The 26,937-nt window shown below is 36.4% G+C and overlaps 1 protein-coding gene across 1 annotated transcript in view; it reads right to left on the reverse strand.

Annotated features, from left to right (window-relative positions):
• The window catches only part of DPYD (dihydropyrimidine dehydrogenase), a 334,066-nt gene that overhangs the window by 212,611 nt on the left and 94,518 nt on the right, over positions 1–26,937 (reverse strand). Inside the window, exons 5-8 of the mRNA XM_050307196.1 lie at positions 24,493–24,654; positions 13,741–13,937; positions 9,733–9,814; positions 6,423–6,510 (exon numbers count right to left, since the gene is read on the reverse strand). Of these exons, the coding sequence (XP_050163153.1) occupies positions 6,423–6,510; positions 9,733–9,814; positions 13,741–13,937; positions 24,493–24,654 (529 nt within the window). The remainder of the gene's footprint in view (positions 1–6,422; positions 6,511–9,732; positions 9,815–13,740; positions 13,938–24,492; positions 24,655–26,937) is intronic.

Below are 26,937 nucleotides of genomic sequence, written 5' to 3' on the forward strand. Positions count from 1 at the left end.
CAGAGACTTGTGTAGACTTTCTTCCTTGGGACTCCATTTCATACAGCTGCAGTTCAATGTTTTGCAGTAGTTTTGATCCTGTTGCATATTTAATGGTCTGCATATCACTGACCTTCTCACAGGATCTTTATTTAAAAACCTATTTTTTAAAATTTAACTTTAAAACTATTCAGGATCCTGTAAGGCAGTTGTGAAATATTTTGAATTGGCTTGTCCAGATCCTGCCACTGTTCCTCTTCAAGTTCAAAGTACTCGGTCTAACTTCATGACTCATCTTGATTATTTCATTCTCATTATTTCTAATACCAAAGTCTCACAGTTTTTTGCAGTTAAATGGATTTGAATATGTTGCTTTTTCACAATAAGATATAATTTCAAGTGTTTTTCCTGGCTCTGCAATCTTTAGTATCTTTTATTGTATAAGGATGGCACTGCTTAAAAAGCCACTGTTGTTACCATTTAAAATCCTGGTGAAAAGCACTGTCTTCGCAAGATTGTGAAACAGTGACCACCCTTGTTTACAAGGGGCAATGAAACAAACCCAGGATCTAAGCCAGGTATACATTTATTTTGAATATCTAGCTGATCATGTTTCAACATCATTCTTTCCTATGCCATCTTCCAACATATTATTTTTCTTCCCTACTTGCTGTGTTTGATGTCTCTGTCTTTAGGCTTTGGTTTCCTTGCAGTAAAAGCTGTATAACCCATGAAGTGTCAAAATATTTATTAAATTATAGGATAATAAAAAACAACACCAAAAAACCTCCAAATATAGAGCTGGCAATTTTTTAGAGCCTAAGGCTGCACAATGGTTGTACTCAAGATCCATCCTCAACCAAGATACACCGTAATTTATGTGACTTGCTACATTACCACTGAGGGAAACAGGTCTTTGCAAAGAGGCCTAACAGCATAATTTTTGGGAACATCATAAAGCAAAGAACAGAAATCAATTCCAGAAAGCAACCAACTAACAGATAAACCTGGATATGTTTTCAAATGACTCTGCCTTTAAACTCATTTGGACAAGATAAGTAAAATAGCAAATGAAGAGAAAAAGAAAATGCAGAAACACAAGGTAAACCAAAACCAGAGAAGCAAACACAAATAAAAGTCTGTTCACAACCTGAAATGAGAACTATTTTGAACATGACATATTTCCTCCATAAATGTCTGTGCTGGCCATGGGCCTACGGGCCCCATATGCAGATTTCATGTCCTCCAAATTTAGTTTATGAATCAGGAGTACGATGCACAATTTTTTCCTATAGCACAAGCAAAATGAACATCTGTTCACTTTTTGCCACGTAGGTTTATATCTGTGTGGGTGGGTGTGAACAGAGCTCTTGATGTGTAATATTCCTCCCATCTGCACACCAGGTGGCACTGCATAGTTAATCAGAAGATAATAACAGGCATGAGGAGATTACTTACTTTTTGGGGAAGAGAGAGTAAATCAATCTCACAGAGGTTTTTTAAAACAAGGTACATTAATGCTTGGACTTTTAATTTCTTTTTTTCTGGTGTGTAATTTCATTCCAATCAATGGCACGATCTGATTATATCATTGTTTGAATGTTATGTTAATTAACTATGAATGACTGCAATTATGACAAAGGTTCTTTCCACAAGGGATTTTACGATTTTAACCCTTGCAAGCAGGATATACTATTTAGCATACATTCACGCAACAATCTGCTTAGATTTACTTTGTATGCCCATCTAACCCACCATTTCACAGTATTTAATAGAATCCCTCAATACTCTTATACAATAAAACTAACTTTATAGTAATTCAACATCAGAAGATGGAGGAAGAAACAAGCAAGCTTCATTACTAGCTGCATTTGCCCCATAATGGAAGTTAACTAGAAAGTTAGTTAATGTGGCAAGTTTAAAATTGAAAACATTCAAGTGTCTAAGCAATTTCTTGGAATGGGGGTTTAGGATTTTTTAAAGTATTTTACCAAATAAAAGAAACTTTGAGGATATATTTTTATCTGATATTTATCTAAAGAGAATGTAAATGTTATATAAAACACCTACATTATGATAAAATGCTAATGAATAAGGATAGGGGTTTGTGCAAAAGTCTGCAGAAAATGTTTATAGTGATAGCATTTCTGTGTACTCATTCAAATCTCACATGAAAAATGTCCTTAAATACTTTAAATATTTAGCTCATTCATTTTCATTCAATTAAGTAGTTGTATAAAGAATTTGTTCTACATTTTCTCTTTCAAAAAGAATATACAACGCTTTGTGGAGTCTTAAAAGACAGAACCACAGAATCCTGTTTTCCAAAGAATGTAGCTGAACTTCTAGAGGGATGAGTAATAAAGGCCTGGTATTTCTGCATTTGCTCTGATAGCCAAGAGAGACACACACATATAGCCTTTGTTTTTTGGTAAAAATCGTATTGCACCCTGAAAGTCCACCAAGAGACAGAGTAGTACAAAGTGTTCAACACAAAGTGTTCAGACTACTCTGTTCTCCATAAGATACCCTTCACTGAGGACCATGTGCTCTCTCCTCTAGCCCCTCACCCCTTCATTGATTTCTCCCTTTTGCTCTCAGCATGCTTATTCTCTGTTGCCCTGAGTCTCTATGGTGTTTACAGAAGGCAGCAACTGATGTGAGACTTTTTTTTTTTTCTAACAGCAAAAATTTCTAACTGATTTGTCAGCTCAGTCACAAATTCTTCACAAACACTTCTTATCAAAGAGCAGATTCTAGGTAGAGTATGTTGAGTAATCTATCAAATTAGGAGAGGATGGGTTTTTTCTATGTTTATTTGTAGAGGTTAGTTTTAAAGCTTTGGATGTTTAATTGGGAGATTTAATTCCTATTAATTAATGTTTGTGAATAACAAAGTAAATCCAAAATATTTGTAAATGGAAGATAGTTGAAATTTTAAGACGAAAATTTTAAGGACTTTAATTCTGCTCTAATTTTTAAGTAGCAGTTTTTAACTGCCCATTGAAATAAAACTAAATAAATTTAGAAATTGCACCTATCTAAATGACAATGAATAAAGAACTAAAAAAATATAGTAGAGACTCCTAGAATATTTTTCTTCCCATTGTTTAGCTGCTACCTTTTAGTTCTATGAAAAAATTCTCATGGATGCTACTGTCTATCATTGCTTTTGATGTAAGAAACTGAGATTGATGGACTACCCTTTAATACTTTCAGCTGCATCTGAAATCAGAAGTGCTGGAGAAAAAGAATGGTGTATCTCTTAGGTCATTGTATGCAAAACACCAGATACACCTACTCACAGATGTTGCAAAATATACATCTTTGTAGAGAGAAAACTGAGGGCATGTGAGAGTGATGGACAGGGAAAATTCATATAATAGTCCTCTAGAAATAATCAGAAGTACAGCATCAAGAACTAGTTGGATAAAACATAGTTCAGATAAGACAAAAATCTGGAGATTGAAGGAAAGAGCTATTAAAAGTAAAAAAGGTAATAGACAATCCCATGACAGAATTCACCTACAGTTTGTTCTGAGGTTCTGCTATCAGAGGGTAGTGTTGGTTTCCAGTATTGCCCAGTTTGATCACTACTGCATATCCAGGTAACTATGAAAGATTTTCCTAGGATTTAGTCTTTTCTAGTTCAACATATGTCTTTGCAAACCCCAATTCCACATCAGTCTCCACAGCCTAATTAGGAAAGATAAGATAGAGGTAAGGTGTGACTCAAATTGAGACCCCAGAGGTTGCAAAGGGTACATATTTGCCACCCATTTGTTTTCAGGTCTAGTACAAGGTGTTTTTCTGAGCTTTCAACCAGTTACTTAAATGCACCAGACTTACTTGCTGGAGAGCACCTTTCACCATAAGATAAACAATCATAGCCTCAATGCCTAAGTAAGCAAAGACTTGAAGCTAAGCATCCTCTTTTATTATTACCCCTTTCAGAGTAAGGCTGTTAACCTGTATCCGTTTGTGAACTTCTTGGGAATATTTTACCATTCAAGTCTTAAACAGAGCAAATACACTGATTAGAGCACACTTCTAACACCTTTCCAAACAGTTCTCACAAAAAGCCTCTGCTCTTCATTTTTCTTCAATACGGTCACTTGGTAGGAGCGATCAGAGCTCAGTCACCTGTGCTTTACCTCCCACAGACCCAGTAGTGGAGGGCACTTTCCTTACTGCACACAATATTCCCACAGGCAACAGATTTTTCCTGACGCATACCTGTGTGGGAAATAGTTTTCAAAGTTCTGCTTGCAAGTCTACTTGCTCTCATGTAGCTGGTTATTTACAAGTGCTCTTCTGTTTCATGAATCACACATGAACTCCTGTACAACCCTGACTAATAAAATCTTGAATTCCACCTCATTTGCAAGACCAAAGGTGTGCTCTTCAAAAATCACACTGCTAAGAAAAAATCCTCTCACACTGTAGTCTCTTGTCCCATTACAGATTTCATATTCTTTTACACACTAATTTACTTTTTCTTTTTTCCACTAACAGGGAAAATTGAGAATTACCACATTTATTTTCCATCCAGGTACATAGCCATTCAGAAGCAAATTACAATTAAAAAAAAATCTGTTTTATATAAGTACCTCTCTAATTATTTTACCCCTATGATTCAAGGTAATGTTCAAATGTGACATTTCACTGAATATGTTTGTTTGGTAGGCAAAGAACACAAAAAGAAATGCAGTACAGACTCATTATGGGAAAACGGTTGTTGCTGAGAGCTTACAAATGTTCTGTTGCATTAACATAGCTAACTCTACAAATGTGCAACCTCTTGGCAAGTCCTGAACCTCTCAATACCAGAGTGCAAGGCCATGCTACTGTCCAGTGTCTTACACAGTAGCTGTCAAAGCGAGATGACAGGCAGACATGGGGGTACAATGAGGGACCGACTTTATCATAAATGCAAGGTAGTTTCCAATAACAAAACTTCGTAGGTACACATAATCCTTCATTAGCATTTATACCCTCTGTTTCCTCGTATAATCAATGAACACATGATTTACAGGAGAATTATGCTTCAGATACCTTCCCTTGTTTATTAAATTTCTGGCTGTGTCCCTTTCCCTAGCATCTGTATGGCATGTTGTATCTATCTATATCTATTTATCTATATATATATATATATTTCTAACCAAAAATATTTTATATTAGGATAACTTTATCAAGGTCACACATAAACCAAACATTCCAATCCTATGTCTAGTGCTCAGTGGTCATTTTTGCTAACCTTAAACTGAACTGTTCTGAGTCAGAAATGCAGAAGAATGATGCTGATGTTCAAAAATGACTGATTTTTTCCTAAATGCTAGACTCCCAGAAGACAAACGTTTATGAATTAATTCCTCATTGGTGAGATTTCACAATGCAGTTGGAAAGACATAGATGAAAACAATAAAGACTATAAGTTTGACCATTTGCCTTGTATACAATTACATCAAAATATGACACATCAGAATTCCTATACATGGAAGTTCTCTAGCAATGTAGGGATTTAGGATTATATAAATCACAGCACTCTGTACCATCATTACATGACAGAATAGACCTGCAAAGCTTATTATACTGCATAACCAGATGGTAAACAACAGTTGTCGTTGTACTAAGAATTACATCTCTGTAATCAATAATAGGAAGGAGGAACAGTTGGACAACTTGTTTCCTATTATGTTCACTTAGGCAACGTCTAGATCAATAAAGAGCATTAAGCCTCATACCAACTGCAGACAATACCTGCTCAACATGCTTATCATATGGCAGCAATGGATCCAGCTGTACTTCAAAATACTTGTAAATGGATAACAATTCTAATCTAACATTAAAAAGAAGCAATGATTCAAATAGCAGGCAGGTGCAGGACTTCTCTAGCATATGAGAGGAGATAGACCTATGATGCCAGTTTCAGTATAAGTCAAAGTCAGCTTATTTTGTTAATCCACCCCACAAGTACATTTTGCTACAGCCTATCAGAAGGATATTACATGTTTTATATGGACGAAAGGAAAAAGCAATCAAGCATGGTATCACTGGCTTACATATAGACTCAGTAATTATGTGGGTGTAGTAAGCTGTTCACAAAAATTGAAAACTGAACTTGTGTATCGCTCTAGGCCAATACAACAATTAATTACAAGCAAATTTTTAGTTGATCCATTTTTAACTATTTAAACAAACAATAAATCAACCCAACATCTTACTTAAAAACCTATAATATAAATGTGATAATTTTTATAACTGTTTTAAGGCCACTAGCTTTAGTTTCTGTTTTTTTAAATTTTTGTTCTATTCCATACTTTCATAATGCATCAAATTGAAGCTATCTCCCATCATGCTATTAAGACAGGTACAAGTCCCAGTTTATTCCTAGGCAGTCATTCAATTTCAAGATGACAAAACACAGGACAGTGAGCTCTTACCTATTCCAATAAAGACTGCTTCATACCCGTCTTCTTTCAAGGTAGAGAGTGTCATTCCATTCACTGCAAGGCCTTTATTAAAAATTATCTGCAATAATTAAAAATTGCTTGTTTTTAATGTGATAACGTGAAAATATTTCTGTTGTGTCCCGCATATAGACACCTTGCAGGATCTTCTAGTGAGCAAACAAAGCAAATTAAAATTCACCCCACCCCCATGCCAGGCTTAAAAGGCCAGATTGGTTCTGATTTAAAGCAAGAGGCCCAAACTACATATAGGCAAAAAGTACCTTCAGATCATCCTCAGATGGGGGCCACCACAGGCTAGCATGGTTTCTCCTTTAAGCTAAAAGGTTTAAAGCAAGCTAAACAAACAAAAAAAGCCCATCTATGGAACAAAATACAGAAGTAGAGTTGAAAATGACAGTTTTCTACTGCAAGTAAATATCTGTATTTAGTGCTGATTACAAAAGGTTGCATACACATGTGAAAATCAGAATTTAAGAAAAATGATGTGAAAGCAAGAACCTCCTCTAGCAAATATGTACTGAACAGATTAACTGGCACACTGACCAAAACCAACCAGTTTAGGTTATTGCACAGACATTAAAGTATGACAAGACACTCTTCTGTATTAACAGGGGTTCTGAAGAGAAAACCAAGCAATGTTTTTCTGCAGACTATCAGGCACTTGGTAGGCCCCTAATAGTGTAGAATGCAATGCCAGTCCCCAAGGAAGGATGGTATTGCTTTATGCCACACTCTCAAAGCTCACAGCGCAAATTCTGCTCTGAGACAACTAGCTAGAACACCTTTATGCCAAAAAAACCCCCTCAGTGAATCCAATGGTGCTCTTGTGGATTCAGAAAATCTGCCTGCAAAAGATGGCCAGAGATGACAGTAAGTCTGAAGAACGCTCTTTGCAAATTACAGTGTGCTCTACTCAACCATAATGAAACAGCACATTCTGCAAGGTAAACTAACAAAGGTTTCAAAATTATTAATAACTTTTGATTTAAACTTGAAATTGTTAATTCTAATTTAGACAAGCAACAATGTCCAGTGTGCAGGGATTGGTGTCCATTTATTGAAAGGAATCAGTCACAGAGATAAAAGTGCACCTATAATCATCTATACTTGTTTCTGTTCAATTACTTTTTACTTCCAGAAGGAAATACAAAAAAAATTTTTTTTAGAGAAATGTTCCACCAGCAATCTTGTTTTGAGCAGCCCCTGCACAGGCTGAGCAACTACAGTAGTTTTAAGAGTAAGACTAAAAATAGTGTTTGCTGTGTGTTCAGCCAACCAGCTATGGCAGGCCCCATGTAGAGGTCATGCAACTGGAGATGCACACACCTTTTGCTCATTGCTCCTAACCCCTTTGAGCACATAGTGTGTGTGATACCTCTCCTGATATTTTATACTCCTTGACATGGGCATGTGTGTTTTTATGTCCATATTTTAGGCTCCCTGAACTTGAATGTTTTCCCCCAGGTTTTTTATATCACTTGTAATTTTGTTTTAAAGAATGAGATGCTCTGTTATGTAAAGTCTGTACTTTGTGACCTTAACAGTTTAGCTTTCCTCTCACTGTGTATCTTGTCTGTTATTCAATCTGCCTATATTCCATCTAATACACTTTTCCTATTGGTGGGAAAAAAAGGTAGAAGTAAAATAAAATTTACATTACGTAAAACACTGACTTTTTTGTCTTTAGTGTTTTAGTATAAATTTTATCAGAGGTGCAAAAAGCCACATACTATTGAAATTTTTTAAAGAATAGATTTCATCCTCACTCACAACAAGAGAGATTCCATAAATTGTCATTATAATTTTTTTATCCTATTGTGTACATATGTTATGAAAACATAATGAAGGAATTTAAATGGCAATACTGTTTTATGTGGGGATTCATAATACTCCTAGGGCCTAGCTCTGTAATCCTTATTCAGCTGACTAATACTTACTAATTTCAGAAGAATTACTTGAATAAACACCACTACTGAGCATTTACACAATACAGCACCTTGCACCACAGACTTGAAATGCTTTAAGTAAACATCAGAAAATATTTCCAGCTTATAGAGGTATAAAGCTAAGGTACTTATTTAACCAGCTTGCCAAAGGGTCAATTGGAAACCAATGGCAGAGCTTGGAAGCAAATTTACACTGAGATTCTCTGCTGCGCTCCAAAACTGCACAGAACTTGCAGGTCAAGATGACGTGGTGGCTCTATCAGTCCATTTTGAAGACTTTGTCATAACAGGGAGCCCAGGGGAACTGAGGTTGGCAGATGGTTCCCAGGAGTCTGTGCCCAGCAATTTTGTCTAAAATTGTCTCAGTGCTCTGTTTTAGTCCCATCCCTAACTGAACCTCCATTCTGTCAGTCTTTTCAAGGGTTGCAAAGGGAATTTAAGAGTAGAAAAAGAACCTGTAGCATTTAAAGCCTTGTCTTACATCTTACCAGCACTTTTATAAAACCTGGGCAGGATGAGGTTCTCACTCAGGTCTTGTGACAACAGCCTACTGCTTTTACAATGTGAACCAATATGAAAGATTCTGAGAACTTCCTGCTTCACTGAACGCTTTAGCATCATGTTAAAAATAAAAATACAGTATCCCTCCTGCTACTCAAAAATTTCATCCAGTGATGCATTATAAGTTTGTAACTTCTATTAAAATGTTCAGCAACAGTAAATACTATCTAAATCTTCAGCTCAACCCCTAAATTAAAAATAAAGTTCCCATTATCTATAAATAACACATATTTATTTAACAGAATAATACATAACTATTGCTTTCCAAGAAGTTGAATGACTGTTACTGTTTATAACAGATGATCACATTAATACTTCATTTAATTTGATGCATTTTATTATAAGATTAACTTGGATGCAAGACTGCATGATAAACCATTACCAAAAAAAAACTCAGGGAAAGGGAACAAAAAAAGTATCAGAGTTTTAAGTAGTGCCAAACTTGCATGAAAAAAACTTGATTAAAAAAAATCAAATCATTCCAATAGCTACATTGAACCCCTAAAGCAATTTAGGAATTTGTTTCTTACAGACAATTAATCACATGCAGGCATGCCAGATGAGAACTATTGATTGCCCTTTTCCAAACTAGTGGCATTCAGACAGGAGACAGACAAATGCCCTGAGCAAGAGGAAGCATCTTCCTGCCTCTGTCTAGCATAGCTTTTAATCGTTCTTCGCTAATGTGCATGACATTTTGCTGTTAATCTTTGGTAGAGTTCTGGTTCTTTTTTTCTTTGAGCTATACATAGGCAGGATATATTTTTCATTACCTTCACTCCAAGATCCTTCATAAGCTCAGCTTCAAAATTCACCACATCATAAGGCAATCGGAACTGGGGGATTTCAGATGTACTAAAAGAAATAAAAATGTTTGTGAAAGAATTTTAACTATTAGGAAGAAAGGCTTTTCTTATTTGTTAAGAATTCAATAGTTATACCGCACCTAAGTTAATTTTGACACACGTGAATGGAAATGTGCTGAAGTCTGACTTTTTTTAGTTGTTAGAGTGACAAAACAGCATTATTCATCCAGTGCTAAAAATATAGGCCAGGAAGGCAGTTCCTTGAGGTCAATGCTGCCCACACTTGTAGGTAACCATTCAACATATGTTAACCTTGAGTTCTAAAGAGCGTCGGTTCCCTTCCTTTTGTTCACCAAAATATGTAACTCTAAACCTAAGACATCCATTTAAGAAAAGATTTCATGAAAAGCAAAGTGACCTTCTAGCAATCTTTCATTAAGCTATTCAATAAGAGAAAGTCAGATTTCCCATATAATTTTTTAAAAACTTTACATATGCCATTTTGAGCAATGGTATTTAAAACTGTACCTGCCTCCATTTCTACTTCATAAATTTTTTATGATCTTTCAGGATGGACAAATATTCTATCAGCTGTTGGTTTCATGTCTGCTTTTTGACTTAATGTTCATTAACCGGCATTTTTTCCTCCTGGGGAAGATTAGGAATGACATCTTCAAGTTCCCAGAACCACAGAATGGGAAAACTGCAGTGTTTTCTTCCAGTACAGAATCTCACTTTATATCTACTGGTACAGATATAATAAATATATATTGAACTCCAATGAAATGACATCTATGTATTATAGTTCAAAATCTCTACTGTAAAACATGTTACAGGTAAACATATTGAAGTTCTATTTTAGATACTTTGGTTCAATGAAGATAAAACCTAAATATGCAGAAAAGTGAAAGTTGTTCCCCAGATACTTCTAAGCTTCAAACAGTCTAATCTGTTTTCAAATTAATGAATCTGTAATTTCCATAACAAAGCACTGGCACAAGAGATTCACTACAGTTTCAGTTTGCATATTCTTATTGACCACACCATCTTTAACATATAACTTTGACAGGCCAGAAGGGTTTTATTTATTTTAAGTTGCATCAACTTTAATCATATTGATAAGAAACTGGTTTTCCTCCTTATCATTTCCAGTACTGCCCTTTTTACACCCTTCTTGACCAGTGTGCAATGAAAAATGTTGTAAATATCAAATACAATGAACGTGTCAAGACAATACAACTTTCATAGGTCATGCTAAGTAAAAAAGTGTCTGAGGCAGAAACTAATGTATCAATATGATTCTGCAACAGCTATTCAATAAGGAAATTAATTTTAAAAAAGGGAAGTTTTATTTTCCAAGTCACCTATATATTTGTTGAAGGTCTGTCATTTCCACAACATGCTCCCAGAACAGAACTGATTGTGCTATGTCACTGTCAAAATTTGTAAACAACTTTTTGCTCCTATTAAACATTTACTTACAGTTTTGTGCTGTGAATATACCCACATATATGTACATATCTAAAAACACACACATCTGGGGGGCACATGCACGCACATTAACCATGAAAATAAGCATTTTATGGAAGTCAACTGTTGCATAAATAATCCTGATATAATTTCTTTCAGCAGCAGAAGATAGTCTCTGACTCTGCAATGGAGAAATGAGGGAAAAGTAAACTGGGCAGAGGTGCAGGAGGGATGCAGTGGAGGGGAACAGTGAAGTCACCTCTTCCTCCAATCTGATTCAAGTTAGAGCTGCTTGGACAGGTGCTTGGTGTTTCTCAGTGATCTCAAATTACTTTTGCTCAAGGGACAGCACTTTGGCCAAGGGAGAGAAATATTTTGGCATGTTGTAAAACAGCGGCATAGATAGGAACACATGCAGTGAAGTCTGTTCATGGCCTCTAAGCAAGAGCATGATGTGCTCATGCCTACTCCATTACAAAGCATAAATTTTACACAACTGGTGAAATGTAGGAAAACCTGCCCATAAATGTGAAAAATTCAGACATGCTTGGAGAACCACAGATTCATATCACATTTAAATATCTCATTACAAGAACTGCCATCACTAGATATTTTTCTATTGTCACAATATTATGAAAGCTAGCCATGATGCAAGGAACATCCTATTTAAAAACAATTGGAGAAATTAAAAAAGGTACAAACACTGCCCTTTCAAACAGCTGATTCAAAACACAAAATTGATTTGGTCTTCTAGACTTTGCAATAACTTTATGAAGCCTTGAAAACACACCCATCAATAACTTAAACTTGTTAAAAGATGTACTGCAAAGACTTACAAATGCAATAATGGATGATTTCTGCCACAGGCCAGCCTCCATTCTGTTGCAAGATTAAAAAAAGGACAAAAGGAATTGATGCCCTTTAACCAGATGTGAAAACCTCTTCACTGAATGGAAGTGAAATTTGACCTTGATTGCTATGTGTTCTTTAGGACTCAAAAGCAAGAAATAAGTTTTTAAATGCACTCCTCAGTAATTAAGGATACTAACAGAACAGGCAAAGCTCAGTGTAAGGTTTTTTGCAGCCGAACAAACAATGGACTAAACGTTATTTTAAATTAAACTTAAAATATGATGAACTCAAGATCACATTGCTTCAAATACACAAGCACACACTAAGCAACTGTAGCATTGTTCCATAAGCACCGAAACAACTGCAGAAAGTACTGTATTGTATCGCCAAGTCCAACTTGAGTCTAACCTGTCACCAAATAAAGCCTCGTTGATAGAAACATCTCATTAATTCTGACTACTTTACAGCAACAAAACTAACTTTAATCTGGTATTTATGAAAACATGTGCTGCTCAGCAGATGAATAGGTATTTTGTACACTAAATTTGCAATCCTCTATGGCAACTAGTTCAAGTAGAACAGCTCCACAGCTAAATGCCCACGTATTATCACCTTGGTAATTAGGTAGAATACTCCTGAACCTCACTGGGAAAAATGCAGGTAATCAGTTCAACTTCTCCAGCATTGATTCTCTATCTTCCAGAGCACTGAATAAGTATTTGACATTATGACATTAGGGATCAAATTCATTAACCATGTCAACTCTATTGATTTCAGTGATACTGCATTGAAAAGTGTAAGTGCATCACTCTTCTTTCTCTTTTTCTTAATATTTTTTTATTTTTTAAACACTTTAGTGTGAGTAAATTTTGTACTCTTGAATATCTTACATTGTAAAATTTAATTTTGATTTTGAATGGGTTGGTATCCATTGCTCAGTGTCTGAATTATTTTATACATAGGAATTCCAACAAACCTACAAGATATGATCTCAGCCATTGCTGCAGAGGTAAAAATTCATCATCTAGTGTAGAGGACATGACACCTTGCAAAAAATCAGCCAAGTGTTTACCATATAGGAAAGCTGCAAAGGTATTTTGTGTATCTGAAACTTGAAGGGTGAGAATTGCAGGGGTTTATTTCACTCCTATAGTATGGTCTACTAAACCTGCAAGTTCAGACACACATGATGGATTTATTCACTTTCACCTTTATTTGAACAGGGTAGTCCACAAAAGCATTCTAAACCTTAAACTCTCCACCAGATTAGTATCTGTCTAAAGCATTTTAAACATTCTTTCACTAGGGCTACAATATTTCATCTTGTTTTAACTGTTTTGGATAAGTGAAAAAGCTTCCTGATATAATTTTCTAAAGTGTTAATTTGATAATAACAATTGCACACTGGAATTTAACAGGTCATATGAACAGAATATAGGAGATAGCCACTAGACTTTCAGTTAAAGCTTACCTGTAACTGTAACTCTTTCAATAATTATTTAAATAAAAAGTAAGTTTTCCAATTTTTAAATTTTCTGCTCTTTTCCTTTGGTAAAAGTAGAGAGATCAGACATAAACTACGCATGCACAATATTTTTTGCTGTGCTTTCTACAATAATTGGAAACAGTGCTTTGTTTTCATCGGTTTTTTACCTTAAACCACCAATGTACTCCTGCTTTTCAAATATGGTGATGTTCGAATAGCCCAGTCGAGCCAAAAAGGAAGCACAGCTTAAGCTTGCAGGTCCTGCACCAAGAAGAGCTATCTTCACCTGATACGCTTCAGGCATATCTTCTAGAGGAGGTAAGGAAGGGTTTCTGATCTGAGGAATATTCATAGCTTTGAATACCTGAAAAGCAATATGTTCGACAGGTTACACACTTTACATTCCCTCCCTAAATTTTATTATGAATAACATGACAGAAGCTTCTGCTAATACTGTCACATATCTGATGTATTATTCACAGAATTACAGAATCACAGAATATGCTGAACTGGAAGGGACCCACAAGGATCACTGAGTCCAACTCCTGGCCCTGCACTGGACCATCACCAAGAGTCACACCATGTGCCTGAGAGTATCGTCCAAACGCTTCTTGAACTCTGGTAGTGTAATGCTGTGACCACTTCCCTAGGGGACCAGTGCCCAACCCCCCTCTGGGGGAAAAACTTTTTTCTAGTATCTAACCCAAACCTCTCCTGACCCAGCTTCAGGCCATTCCCTTGGGTCCTGTCACTGGTCACCACAGAGAAGAGATCAGTGCCTTCCCTTCACAAGGCAGTTGTAACTGCAATGAGCTCTCCCCCTCTAGGCTGAACAGACCAAGTGCCCTCAACTTCTGCTCACAGGGCTTCCCCTCAAGGCCCTTCACCATCTTTGCTGCCCTCCTCTGGACACTCTCTAACAACTTAGTGTCTTCCTTATATTGCGGTGAACAAAGCTGCACACAATACTCAAGGTGAGGCCAGACTGCTTCGATAACATTTTAAGGGTTTCCAAATGACATGATGTGTGCATTTGTGAGGGATGTTGTATTTGCAGGGTTTGGTCCTCCTATGGGTCTTTTTGTCTTAAAAATGTCAGAAGTCAGATCTTTCACTACTGTAAATTTTACAGAAAAGATGGAACCAGACTACCAGTAGCAGAATGGGAATACAAAGTCAGCCAGATGGCAGAGAAACTCTGCAATGCCAAAAAAATTCCCTGCAAGCAAATCATTCTTACTAGTAGAAAAGTACTTCTGCAAATAATGCAAAGGATTATAATGCTAGTGAAGGGGGCTTTGTTTCTTCAAGAGACAACCAGCATGATCCTGAAAAAATCACTTACAGCTTGATTGTCTAGAGGTGGTAGGTAATAAACCTTAGATGGGTTTGAAACATTTTTTAGGAACCACCCTTAGTCTTCAATGTTGTATTTTCAATGGTAACTCATGCTTTAGATACCTTTTCCTAAATAATTTTTATAGGACTTACTTTATTTTAGTTTCTTATCCATTTCAGATGGTCTCCACTTTTTAGACTGAGTTTCCAAAAATATAAAGTTAGACCATTCTCCCTTTGTCCCAATTATTCATTCACCTGTAGAATGGTGATGATCTGCTCCAATCTGTCCTGACTATTAAAAGTGCTTTGGAACAGTCTCTGACCACTATTGTTCATTTCTACAGAACCCAACACAATAGCCTGCTAACCTAGTTGTAATGTCACACAGTTTTTCAGATTTACATTAAATCAGTTCTTTGCTCAGGTATAGAGGTAAGAGTCTAAGGCAGAAATATTCCACATTCCCCGAGCTAGACTTCACTGTCCTCTGCATTTATATACGTTGTAGGGGAAGGAATGAAGTCTCTATCTTGTATAACCTACAAAAAGAAAAAGAATATACTTACAGCCTTCCAGGTTAATGAAGATTACAAGCATGGAAGAGCACAGTTACATCTTCTTTTTAGTTTAGGCATTAGAGGTAAATGTTTAACCCAAGGAGTATATCTTTGAAGCAGGCAAAAGGATTCAAGAGTGCATGGCACAGGGATTCTCATTCACATCACAAACACTTCAAGGTATCTCAAAAACCAACAAAACCACACTGTTCCCTACTTACTTCAATGCAGAGCTATGTTCCATAAGTACTAACTAGTCCTCTAAAATACACACGTTGTCATTTGCCTTAATAAATATCATATTTAAGCTACCTAACAAGTTTGCCAACAGATTTTACTTTCCTTGGAATTTGAGAAGCAAAGGGTTTTCAAGATAAACTTTGGCAATTCCACTCATGAATAGAATTTTTCATTTATATTTTGAATCAATGTTCATTTTCTTCATGCGCACTTGAGCACTCATGCTAGGTAAACCAATGATTAGTTCCTTCCCCTCTAAAATTTCTGAGTCAAACTCCCCCAGTCTTTGTAAACTGACATCACAGTTTAACAAACTGCATGAAGCAAGAGACAGATAACTGTTTTAAAGAAAGAATCATTTAAACCTGACAATTCACACAATATGAAAAGGTTTAATGTGGTTATTAATGGATTTCATGAGCTAAAAATCTCATATTGTGCTATAAAACTAGACTGTGATAATCAAAATGCAATAGGATATTTCTAAAATGTCTGCTTTGTTATATTCACACAGAAAAGGCTTGGTTATAACCAAATTTTTATTGCAGTCTCATGTAGTTGTTTTAGAAGGCTATTCAGTAACACAAATTATACAACTTGCATATTTCATAAGAGTGTATATTGAACACTCTGAATACACATGTTTTACAAATTTATTCTTTCTAAATTTACTTTATTGTTAACATAACTATTTTTATATGTATTATTGGACAGGCATACCCATCAAATAAATGTTATACTAAAGTGATGCAGCACTGTAGTGCCATGTTAAGCTTCAGAAACCAAGCATTCATGCAGGAAATCCTAGTAGTTCAGGCTGAACGGTCAACTTTAATTCTGCCTATTTGCAAACAGGGTGAAACTGTCTTTATGCAGCACAGCCAGCCTGTGTGGCAATATCTTGCCATCTGGAATTCAGTGGCAGTTTTGCATATTAAGGCTGGCAGAGTAACTGTGTGAAAATAGCAAACTGCTTTAATGCCTTTCAAAAAATTTTCACTCACCTCATGGTGAAGTTTCCTAAACTGTAATTCACCTAATTAGGTATCACTGAAGTCCTCTCTACAAATCCTGTGGTGGCCAGAGATGAATAACTTGCAAGCAAGCGTTCAATGGCACGTTACAGGCAACTGTCCTCTCTGTTTTTATATTTGTTCAGACTGTGTTCAGGATGCATGCAGAATTTAATACTATTGCCTTTCTTTCCAGTTTTCCTTCAAAAATATTATTTATTTTTTGTTTGAATGGACTTTTACTTTGTTTTGCAGAGTTTTTTAACCAAGACCCATTCAGGACAATGAGACCAAATAATGAATTTTAAAGCTGAATCTCTCAGTGAAAAGACTCAACCATCGTCCTCATGTCTGCCTTTCCTTCTGTCTCTCTCTCACACACAGACAAAAGAAATTCGATAGATTATTAACACTGGGTATTTTTTGTTCAACTGTTTATCAAATACCATGCAATCATCACCACTTCACCATTTAGGCCCTTTCAAACTAAACCCACATTGATTTTGTCCACTTCCTATGCTTCATGTCCATTAGGGTCCTTAGAAAGGTTATCCCAGTTTATAAAGTATTCGAAGACTTAGTCCTCAAGTGAGAGACAATTCAACCAAACCAAAACAGTTAATCTACTTTGCTAAAGTTTCCAACAACTGAAAAAACCCTCTCTCTTGATTCAGAGATTTATAACACATTACAGTTTTCCTACTTGCATCACTTTAATGTGTAAGGTGTGAGTTCACTTGCTCAGTGTTCTCTACGGCATGAAATCTGAGCTTGTTCTCTTCTCCATTGTAAATAAAACATCCTTTCACTACAGTGGGGTTGGTTTGCGTTCCAAAACATTCAGTATACTCAACAAATTGCATAATTCCAAAATATATAAAAATAACTCACAACATGAGTTTGTACTCAGGTTCCACAAAATCTCCCACTTTAACAAACTTACAGTGCTTGCAATTGCTGAGCATCTGATTCCAGTTTAATTTTCCTGGAAGGTTTTAGCCAACTCATTTTAGCTGTTTTTCAAATGCAGACAGGGAAAAGCTTATTGTTCTCCTCATGTAATAAAATTCTGGTTCTTTTCTTCACTATCCCATTCTTATATTAGCATGTTTTGATGAAAAGATGTGACATTTGGCAGAGAGTGGCAGGTGACTCAGGCAAGTGTATTTTGCTAAGCTGATGAAAATCATTTTATGGCATTGTAAGCATGATTTAAATGAATCTAAAATATTTAAAACCATTAGAGCAGGTTTGAACTGTTATTCAGAATTTTTATATCAAATTTTATACAAATTAGAACAAATTAAAGTAACTCATTTTAGTCACTTCTGAGTTTTCTGATCGGAATTTTTTAAGAGCAATAGATTTTAGATGCCTTTTTTCACCTACTTACAGAATTCAAATAGGGTCAGGTAGTTTTACTCTATTCACCTTTACTTACTTATTATTCACTCCCATTTCCCAACTACCCCATGCAGCGCCTCCAGGTTTGGGGAAGAGTGGTTGGAAAGAGATCCAGAGGAAAAGGACCTGAAGGTGCTGGTTGACAGCCAGCTGGACATAAGCCAGCAGTGTGCCCAGGTGGCCAAGAAGGTCAATGGCATCCTGTCCTGGATCAGAAACAATGTGGCCAGCAGGACCAAGGAAGTGATTGTCCCCCTGCAAGTGGCACTGGTAAGGCTGCACCTCTAGTCCAGTGTCCAGCTCTGGGTCACTCACTATAGGAAGAACATTGAGGTACTGGAACAGGTCCAGACAAGGGCAACAGAGTTGGTAAAGTGTGTGGAGAATAAGTCCTGTGAGGAGTGGTTGAAGGAGCTAGGGGTGTTTAGTCTGGAGAAAAGGAGGCTCAGGGGAGACCTCATCACTCTCTCCACCTACCTGAAATGAGGTTGTAGCCTGAGGGAGGTTGGTCTCTTCTCCCAGGCAACCAGCAACAGGACAAGAGAAAATGGTCTTAAGTTGTGCCAAGGGAAGTTCAGGTTGGACATCAAGATGAATTTCTTCACTGAAAGGACTGTCAAGCATTGGAAAAGACCAAGTGGGGAAGTGGTGAAGTCACCATTCTTGGAAGTGTTCAAGAAACAACTGAATGTGGCACCTAGTGCCAACTTTAGTTGATAAGGCTGTGTTTGGTCAAAGATTGAACTCCATGACCCTGCAGATATTTTCCAACATTTACAATTCTATTATCCCTGGAAGTGTTCAAGGGCAGGTTGGATGGGTCTTTGAGTAACCTGGTCAAATGGAAGGTGTCCCTGTCCATGGTAGGGAGGTTGGAATGAGATGATCTTTAAGGTCCCTTCCAACTCAAGATATTCTTCTATCCCATGATTGCTTAAAAATATTTTTGTACTACGACAGAGAATGTATTAAACAGTAAACAGATTGAAACTTTTACCTCAATGTAAATGTAAAAACCTTTATCTAATCCTACAAAACATACTTGGTAGTCTCCAAGATATACACAGAAAGACACATTTCTTAGTAAAAGGTGAATCTGTTTAATCTGTCATCTTCATCAACAGAAAAAGGCTTAAAAAGAAAAAAAATGGGAAAAAGGAAAGAGCAGTGGAAAAATTTCATATAAGTTTTGACTTCATAACTAAATCCTTTATATTCTTCAACCATAATATTTGCTGCCATGCTTCAAAGGCTACAGAAATAAGTTTATCACTCAGGTTTGCCGTTAAATATCCTTCAGTAAGACAGCGAGATACCAAACAGCTACTGATGTAGACATTAGAATCTAACTGGAATTTATTTTAGTGTGAAACATATTAGTGTATTCTGAATTGTTATCAGATTTTGCTAGTGCACAGGGAGTAAAATACAGGCAATGAAATCAGCAACATTTAGGAACTGATTTTATGAGTTTCACACTTCCTCACTGGTTTCCATGGATATTTCTTTGTGGGCTGGTTTACATTAATATGGGGCAGCTGAATACTTAAAGAAGAAAACAATATTCTGCACATATTTTAATACAAAATGAAGCAAATTGCATGTTTAGTAATCTTACTGAAGTTGTCAAATTACATGATCATCCAATTAATTTTGTTAACACAGGATGTTACAAGGACGGGTTTTTTTCCACAGACATGAGCTAGTTATGAAAACCTGTTGATCCTCCACAAGTAAGAGCTAAAGTTGTAACACTTCAAATTTCTATGCAAGTAGTGAGTGACAGTGAGCGCTGACAAAACCAGGGCCTAAAAAACCTCGTTAAGGACTTTTCAAACCTCCATTACACTAGTCCCAGAAAAAAAATCCATGGACCCAGGACACTGCAGAGTCCAAATCTCAATGTTTCATGAATCCCAACACCAAAGTGGACATAGAAACATTCATGCAAATGCTTTAAAAAAACCCAAAGAGTGTTTAACATCTATAAAATATGCTGTAGAGAAGTTTATATAACTTACCCAAATATCAGCACATCTTTCAGCAGTGGCCTGAGAAATCAGAAGTCCTCAGATTCATGCCCTGAACTACTACAGAAGTCTACACTATCTCCTTCAGAAAAGACTAAAATTTTATTTATTATTGTGGATTTCAACATGACTTATCAGATAAAATAACCTAAAGATGTGTTAAAATTAAAATTAATACTTTCAAATAGAGGGTTTTTCTATTTGTCCTGTTGTCTTATCTCACCAAAACAATCCTCCTCTGCTGAGGAGTGCCAGTGCCCATGAAGAGTCCAAGCAGTTATCTCAAGGCCACCCAACTGCAGCAGTGGCTGCTCCATGAGAACCATCTTCTCCTTGCACCTACATAATACTGATCAGAACTGTCAACATGCAACTGAAAGAGGGTCCCTGTGCCTAAGAACACAGTGCACCACTACACGGCAGTCCTTCAGGGCAGCCTTCCTTCCCTGACCACAGTGCACTGGGGGAGAAGGGAGGTTCAGCACTCAGAGGGAGTCCCTCACCACAGCCCTCCTCCCAGACCAAGTGCTCTGCTGAGACACCCCTAGGTGAGCAGCAGGTAAGCTCATACAGCACCTCTTTTAGGAAAAAACATATCAAATTTCCTTTTCCAATTTCTTTCTGCTACAACAGCAGTCAGAATGTATCTCCAGAGAGGAATAAATCACCAGAACTGTAGCTGGCACAAGAGCCACAGCACTAAATGATCAGGTGTTTATATCTAGTATGCAGCAATTAAAATAATACATTTTCTATTTAGCTTATGCTGTTCCATTCAGAACGACCAAATAGAAACACAGGAGAACTTTCAGATTCAGTAATGTCTGTCCAAAAATGTAGTAATTTGAGAGTTTCTTACTAATACTGCACTAGACAATGTAATAGATCTCAATTCCTTTTTACTACAACCTTACAAACTTGTACTCAAGTACCTAGTAATTTCAGTTTATTTTGTGGGACTGGCAGCATTATACCCCACGCTTGTATGTATTGTCACTGCAATCTCACTATCTTTTCACAGAACTTTTGTTCCAAAAATGGATGTTTCCTGATTCTGAAGTACTTGGGCAAAGGAGACAGATAAAGACATTAATATAATTTTGACCTGTGCAGTAGCAGGTGTAACCTGAGCTTGACACTCGTCATTTATAATAGTGAGCTTTTACTCCATGTTATTCTCTAGATGCAACAGTTACCATGGTAACTGCATCTCAGTATACACATTCTACATTACAAATACAAACGGACATTTCCTTTTTTCCACTTGAACATTTAATTGTCAAAATTCACGTTTGTTCAAGTTGGATTACAATTCAACATAGTTACAAAACTACATGAAAGGGCAGAAGGAAAATGCAGGAGGCCAGAGATGTCTTTTTTTTTGTTTTTGTTCTACCGTATGCAAGACAAATATTTTACAATTAGGGAGCTTTATCTGCAGTATGAACAGATGATCAGTCATTGTTCAGAAGCACAAACAGGCACACATCATACCCCATATATTTTCCATTTTAAACCCACATTCCTGCTTCACTGCAATTTTATCTTTTATCTCAGCTAGCAGTTGTGCCCTTTTATTATCGCTCACTCTCATAATGCATCAAGTGTATGATCCTCAGACTAATTCCAAGGGAAAAAAAAGTCCAAAACTGGCTTCATGCACAATGGAGTTTTCAGTAAATAAGCCCCTGCGGGACAAATATTACACCATGCATGAGAATTGCCATGCAGCTCTCATTAAGAGTAACACATGTTGCATGCCTAAATTACACAATTTGTTAAGTTACTTTTATAGGTAGAGCTGTGAACACACTTTGCTTGCAGTATCTGGGCCAGTTTTTGTATGAGCAGTAGGACCTTCCTTATTATTTTCTTCAATATTATAATCCATATTTTTATAATGATTGGGATTTGGAAGCACTCATACTATTATATGTTTTCAACTACACATACTATCATGGTAAAATTTAATAGAATAAAAGGTAAAAAAGTACTAATTGAAAAAGTGACTCTTTTATTATAAATTAAGAGTACGACAGTACATACAAATTCTTAGCTAAACAGCAGTAAATCTAAAGGTTATTAACAACCAAATTTTTTACCATTTTTCTACATTTCATATATACTAAATATATAGATACTATAAAATACTAAGGATAATAAAATTTACTGAAATGTTCTTTTTGTTAAAGTGCTATATAGAACTGTATAGCAGTTTTATTCTGCTGGAACTCTTGAAACTAATGTCATTTTTAAAAAACTTGAAACATTAAGAGCAAAGCCATTTGGAACTATTCATCCTCTTTGTAGTTTTCATATCAATCATTCTGCTAGCACTAAGCTTTTTTAATAGATTTCTAAAGATTTTTGAAGAAAAATGGCAGATATTTAGCATTATCTATCAAGCCATAATTCCTCTCTATTAATCATAGCATTAGGGCTAAACAGAGACATGTATTACATATTACTTGTATTTGGTTCCTAAACAGCAATATTTCACCCTTGTATTTATCATCTACTTGACAACTGCTTAATCTTTTTGTTTGGTCAGTTGATTTGGAGGTTTGTGTTTGGTTTTGTGGGGTTTTAGGGAAAAAAGAAGTCTTCTGCTTTGCAACAAATACTAACTTTTTACATATAAGGAATAAAAGGCCATTAGAAGAAAAGCTAATGAAATTGCCTCTTCACTGACAAAACCCAACTATTGAGTAAACACACAGAACAAATCCAGCTCAGTTTCTCTAGTCTCATCCTGTAAATGAGAACTTTGGTCTGAACTGTACTGATTCTTACACTTTTCTGTTCAAATCTGCAAAAAATTGAAGTGGATAGCTACTTCAGTGACAGAGAGGAGAGAGGGTTCAGCAACAGCTAGTAGAAAAGTTTAAAAAGTGCTCCAGAAGACTTACAAGTCTCCTGGAGAGAAGAAAGAAGGGACACAAACATATAAAAGGAGAACAGCAGCAGCACGTAGCAATATTTGCTCAATGAATCATGACCCACAGCCCTTGAGAAGAGAGAGTGAAGTCTGTGAAGTCTATGAATGACACCAGAGCAAAAAAATGGCCTTACAGACATATCATCTGTTATTTACAGATTGATTTGTGTTTCTGTTCTGGTCTGTTGGTTTTTTTCCCCAGGCTTTGTAAAGGTAACTGGAACTTCTGATCTCTTCTCTGTGGTGACCAGTGACAGGATCCAAGGGAATGGCCTGAAGTTGTGTCAGGGGGAATTTAGGTTGGATATCAGAAAATAGTTCTTCACCCAGAGGGTGGTTGGGCACTGAACAGGATCCCCAGGGAAGTGGTCACAGCACCAAACCTGACAGAGTTCAAGAAGTGTTTGGACAATACTCTCAGGCACGCGGTGTGACTCCTGGACATGGACTATATAGAAATGTGCAATCTTAACACACACATATGCCTTTTTTAACACAGTCACAACTTCACCACTTTTACAGAGACCAAAATCAAATTTCTACCAAATGATACTACAGATAGATCAGTTGAGGTGCCAGCTGAAACCGTGAGTTTGGTACAAAGCCTCCATGCCCTCCAAAGGAGTTAACAAATGATCAGTTGCCTCTGTCTTTCTTCAGATGAAAATCAGAGCATTGGAACTACATAATCACAAACAACGTGCAAGAAATCCAACAGAAACTCCTGAGAAGACTTCCTAACATGAAGTGGCAACTAACAACGCTTGCTTCAGTAGCCAAAACATGTAGATACCTTTATGAACTAATAAATTGACACATACACATGTATGCACCTCTATCTATCCAAACAAATGCACATGAACATGTATCTTAGGTCAATCTGAAATTTTATTTACGTATTTTTGGTAAAACAGGACAATAAAAAGATGAATTCATCTGAAGCTTATCCTTTGTCTCAAAGCCAGTAAAAATGCACGTTAATTCTGCTATAGGATCTACCCTATGCCCAGAACAGTTCTACATCTCCTTAATATGCAGTTACAGATGCAGGTGCACTTGATCTTTTCCCCTATGCAGCCTACTTGACTAACATTCACAATTTCACCTGGCTTAGATGAATCTTTCATTATAAAAGAAACTGCCTCAACCACTAGCATTTCTAAAGAATCATCTTGTTCACAAATAATGTTCCTTATGTTCCTATAAGGTGCTGCATTATGAAAGTGTTTCTAAGCTTCTGAATGTGCTGTAAGAAAAAGGATAATTATTCTAACTTCCTACGCCTTTATTTTATTAGTATCAATTTTTTTTTTTAAACAATTCATTAAGAAAGGCAACAACCACTTAGGCAATACTCAACAGTACATACAAAGAATTTAAGACAAGTCCTACCTACCTCAGTAGCAAACTGCTGCAATCCACCAATATTAATTGGTCCCTCCTCAGTGGCATACAAATTGCAGCCACCAACACAGAGATCTGATGTTGGACACACCATTCCACATGTCAGGCCTAGTGGATTGTCAGAAAGAATCATTTTGGCAGCTCCATAATAGTTCTGGAGGAAAAAGAGAAAAGAAGAAATAATTAAAAAAGATAGTCACATACCAAGGAAGCAAAAATTCAAACATTCAAGAGAGAACAACTTTCTCTCTTGTAAAATATTTTATTTAGAAGAATAACAAACACATATATTAAATAACACTGACATTACTTAAATGTATTAACATGTTATACAGCATTATGTCAAAAACATTGAGAAGAAAGTCAACAAACTGTGGATTTTGCAAAGATAAGCTTTGGTTTTTAGTTTGCAAAATAGTTAAAAGCATCTTCAGCCTGAGCAGGTTGTAGGATTTATAGTGGCTTAACAAATCTACCTTCAAAAACTAAGATGTCTGCACTACGCACTTGAAAAAGCTTTCTCCATTCCTGGGTCTGGAGGTCTGGGAGGTTCAAAATGACTACAGGCATATTAAAAGACTAATCATAAAATTCTCTAAAGTCAAACCAAATGCTATATACACATAGAGAAATTACCAAGAAAATACGTTCAAGAAACATATCTGTAGGTGTAACTGGACTTTTTGCTTACAGATGCTGGTCTGTTGCTTACCATGAGCCCCTGTCCATCGCCTGGAAACATAAACTAGTTACCGAGGTGTACTTTCTTGAACACTATTACAATCCTTTGAAATTCTAATCCAGGTTTAACAGGCAATCCCTTTATACAACTGTTCTGGGAGAACCTTCAATCATTTTGTCTGTGGTGACTAGTAAGGCACTCTATTATCCCCAATTCTCATTTTTTCAAATGTGAAGGAGCATTAGTTAAATGAAAATTGTACATATTAGGAAATATTTTTGCTCTTCAAGAAGAATTACACTGTTTTGATGTGTCAGAGATTGTTAGAGCTGCTAAAGACAGCCAGTAAAGACACTGTAAACTCAATCTGGCAGCAGAACACAGAAGTCCAGTTATATTGGAGATGTCACTGACACATAACTTTGCAGAGAGCAGAAGTGACAGCCAATGCAGGAGACCCATGTCTTTCTTAAGCAGCACTGAGAGACCATCCTAGATATCCTGCAGCATCTTAAGTGGCACTAGTTGCCTGTTCCTAAGCAATTACATCTAGTCATTCCTTTTTTCCACTGTAAAGTAATAAATACAAACTAGTACTGGTGATTCTTCTCATTAACTAAAAGACAAAATGGTTTTCAAAGAAATTCTGTTCAGTTTTATATTTCACACATATTAGAGTTATAGTTTCCCTTCCTGGGTTGTCCAGGATTATTATTTTTATTATCTTCAATAATAAATCTCTGATTCAATGGAAACAACTATAACAATGTGCATTTCTAGTCAAGCGACTTCATTACGGATTTTCTACATTTTTCAGCTCGTTAATTAAAATTAATATACAAATCTAGTCATTACACCTAGAATGCAAAGCTGCTAAATATTCCTTTTTCAAACTAATTTTCCTACATAACCGTAAAGTACACTCTCACACTTGAGCTGTACCAGCAAAAGCAATGACAACACAGCTGGCACATTTTACTTCTTTTGCAAGCTCAAACCAAACTTTGAGCACAGGTGTGCTACAGAAAGAGTGGGTATGTTAAAGCACAAATGGCCTTAGAAAGGTAGGACCAGGGTCACTATGGGTATAGGATCAAGATCATGGTTTGTTAAGGGGATAGCTAAAGAAATCTGTCTCAGAACACCATGCCAGAGTTTGGTAAGAAGGAGGTTGGAACTGAAGTCTCAATGGGAGTAAGTCCAGCTTATGCTGAACTCCTATTTTTGGGAAACCATGATGGAGTATATGAAGGTGAGGACCCGATATGGAACATTTTAAGATGTTTCTGTCATAATCATGAGTTGCTGTAGCTGCCAGTAGTAGTTGTAGCACCTGAGAAAAAAGGAACTGCACCCTCTTTAAATAAGAGTATCAAAAATTATATAGTACATGTTGCCATGCTAAATATTAAGACAATAAATAAACTCTATCAAACAGTATGTATTTTCTAGTCTTAACACCTGGAATAATTTTTAAAGATAAATGAAAAGACATTCCCATTTGGGAGCAGCAAGGCAAGTCTTCTGCACTTCTTCACTAGTTTATTTCAGCTGTGCTGAAAAGGAAGTACAGGTTCAGTGCAGACTTGGTTTCCTGGTCTGCCAACAACCGGTCACCCTGTGGCAATTGTACCATGGGCAAACTTATAACATTCTCTCAGAAGAGCTGCATTTCCCTAATTTTCCTCTTCTGCCTTCCTGAACAGAATAACCACTATTCCCACTGCCACTGGTACTGGTCACTACCAGTGAAAG

Source organism: Myiozetetes cayanensis, unplaced genomic scaffold (genome assembly GCF_022539395.1).
Source record: "Myiozetetes cayanensis isolate MyiCay16 unplaced genomic scaffold, myiCay2020 scf12, whole genome shotgun sequence".
In the NCBI taxonomy this organism is placed as follows: domain Eukaryota; kingdom Metazoa; phylum Chordata; class Aves; order Passeriformes; family Tyrannidae; genus Myiozetetes; species Myiozetetes cayanensis.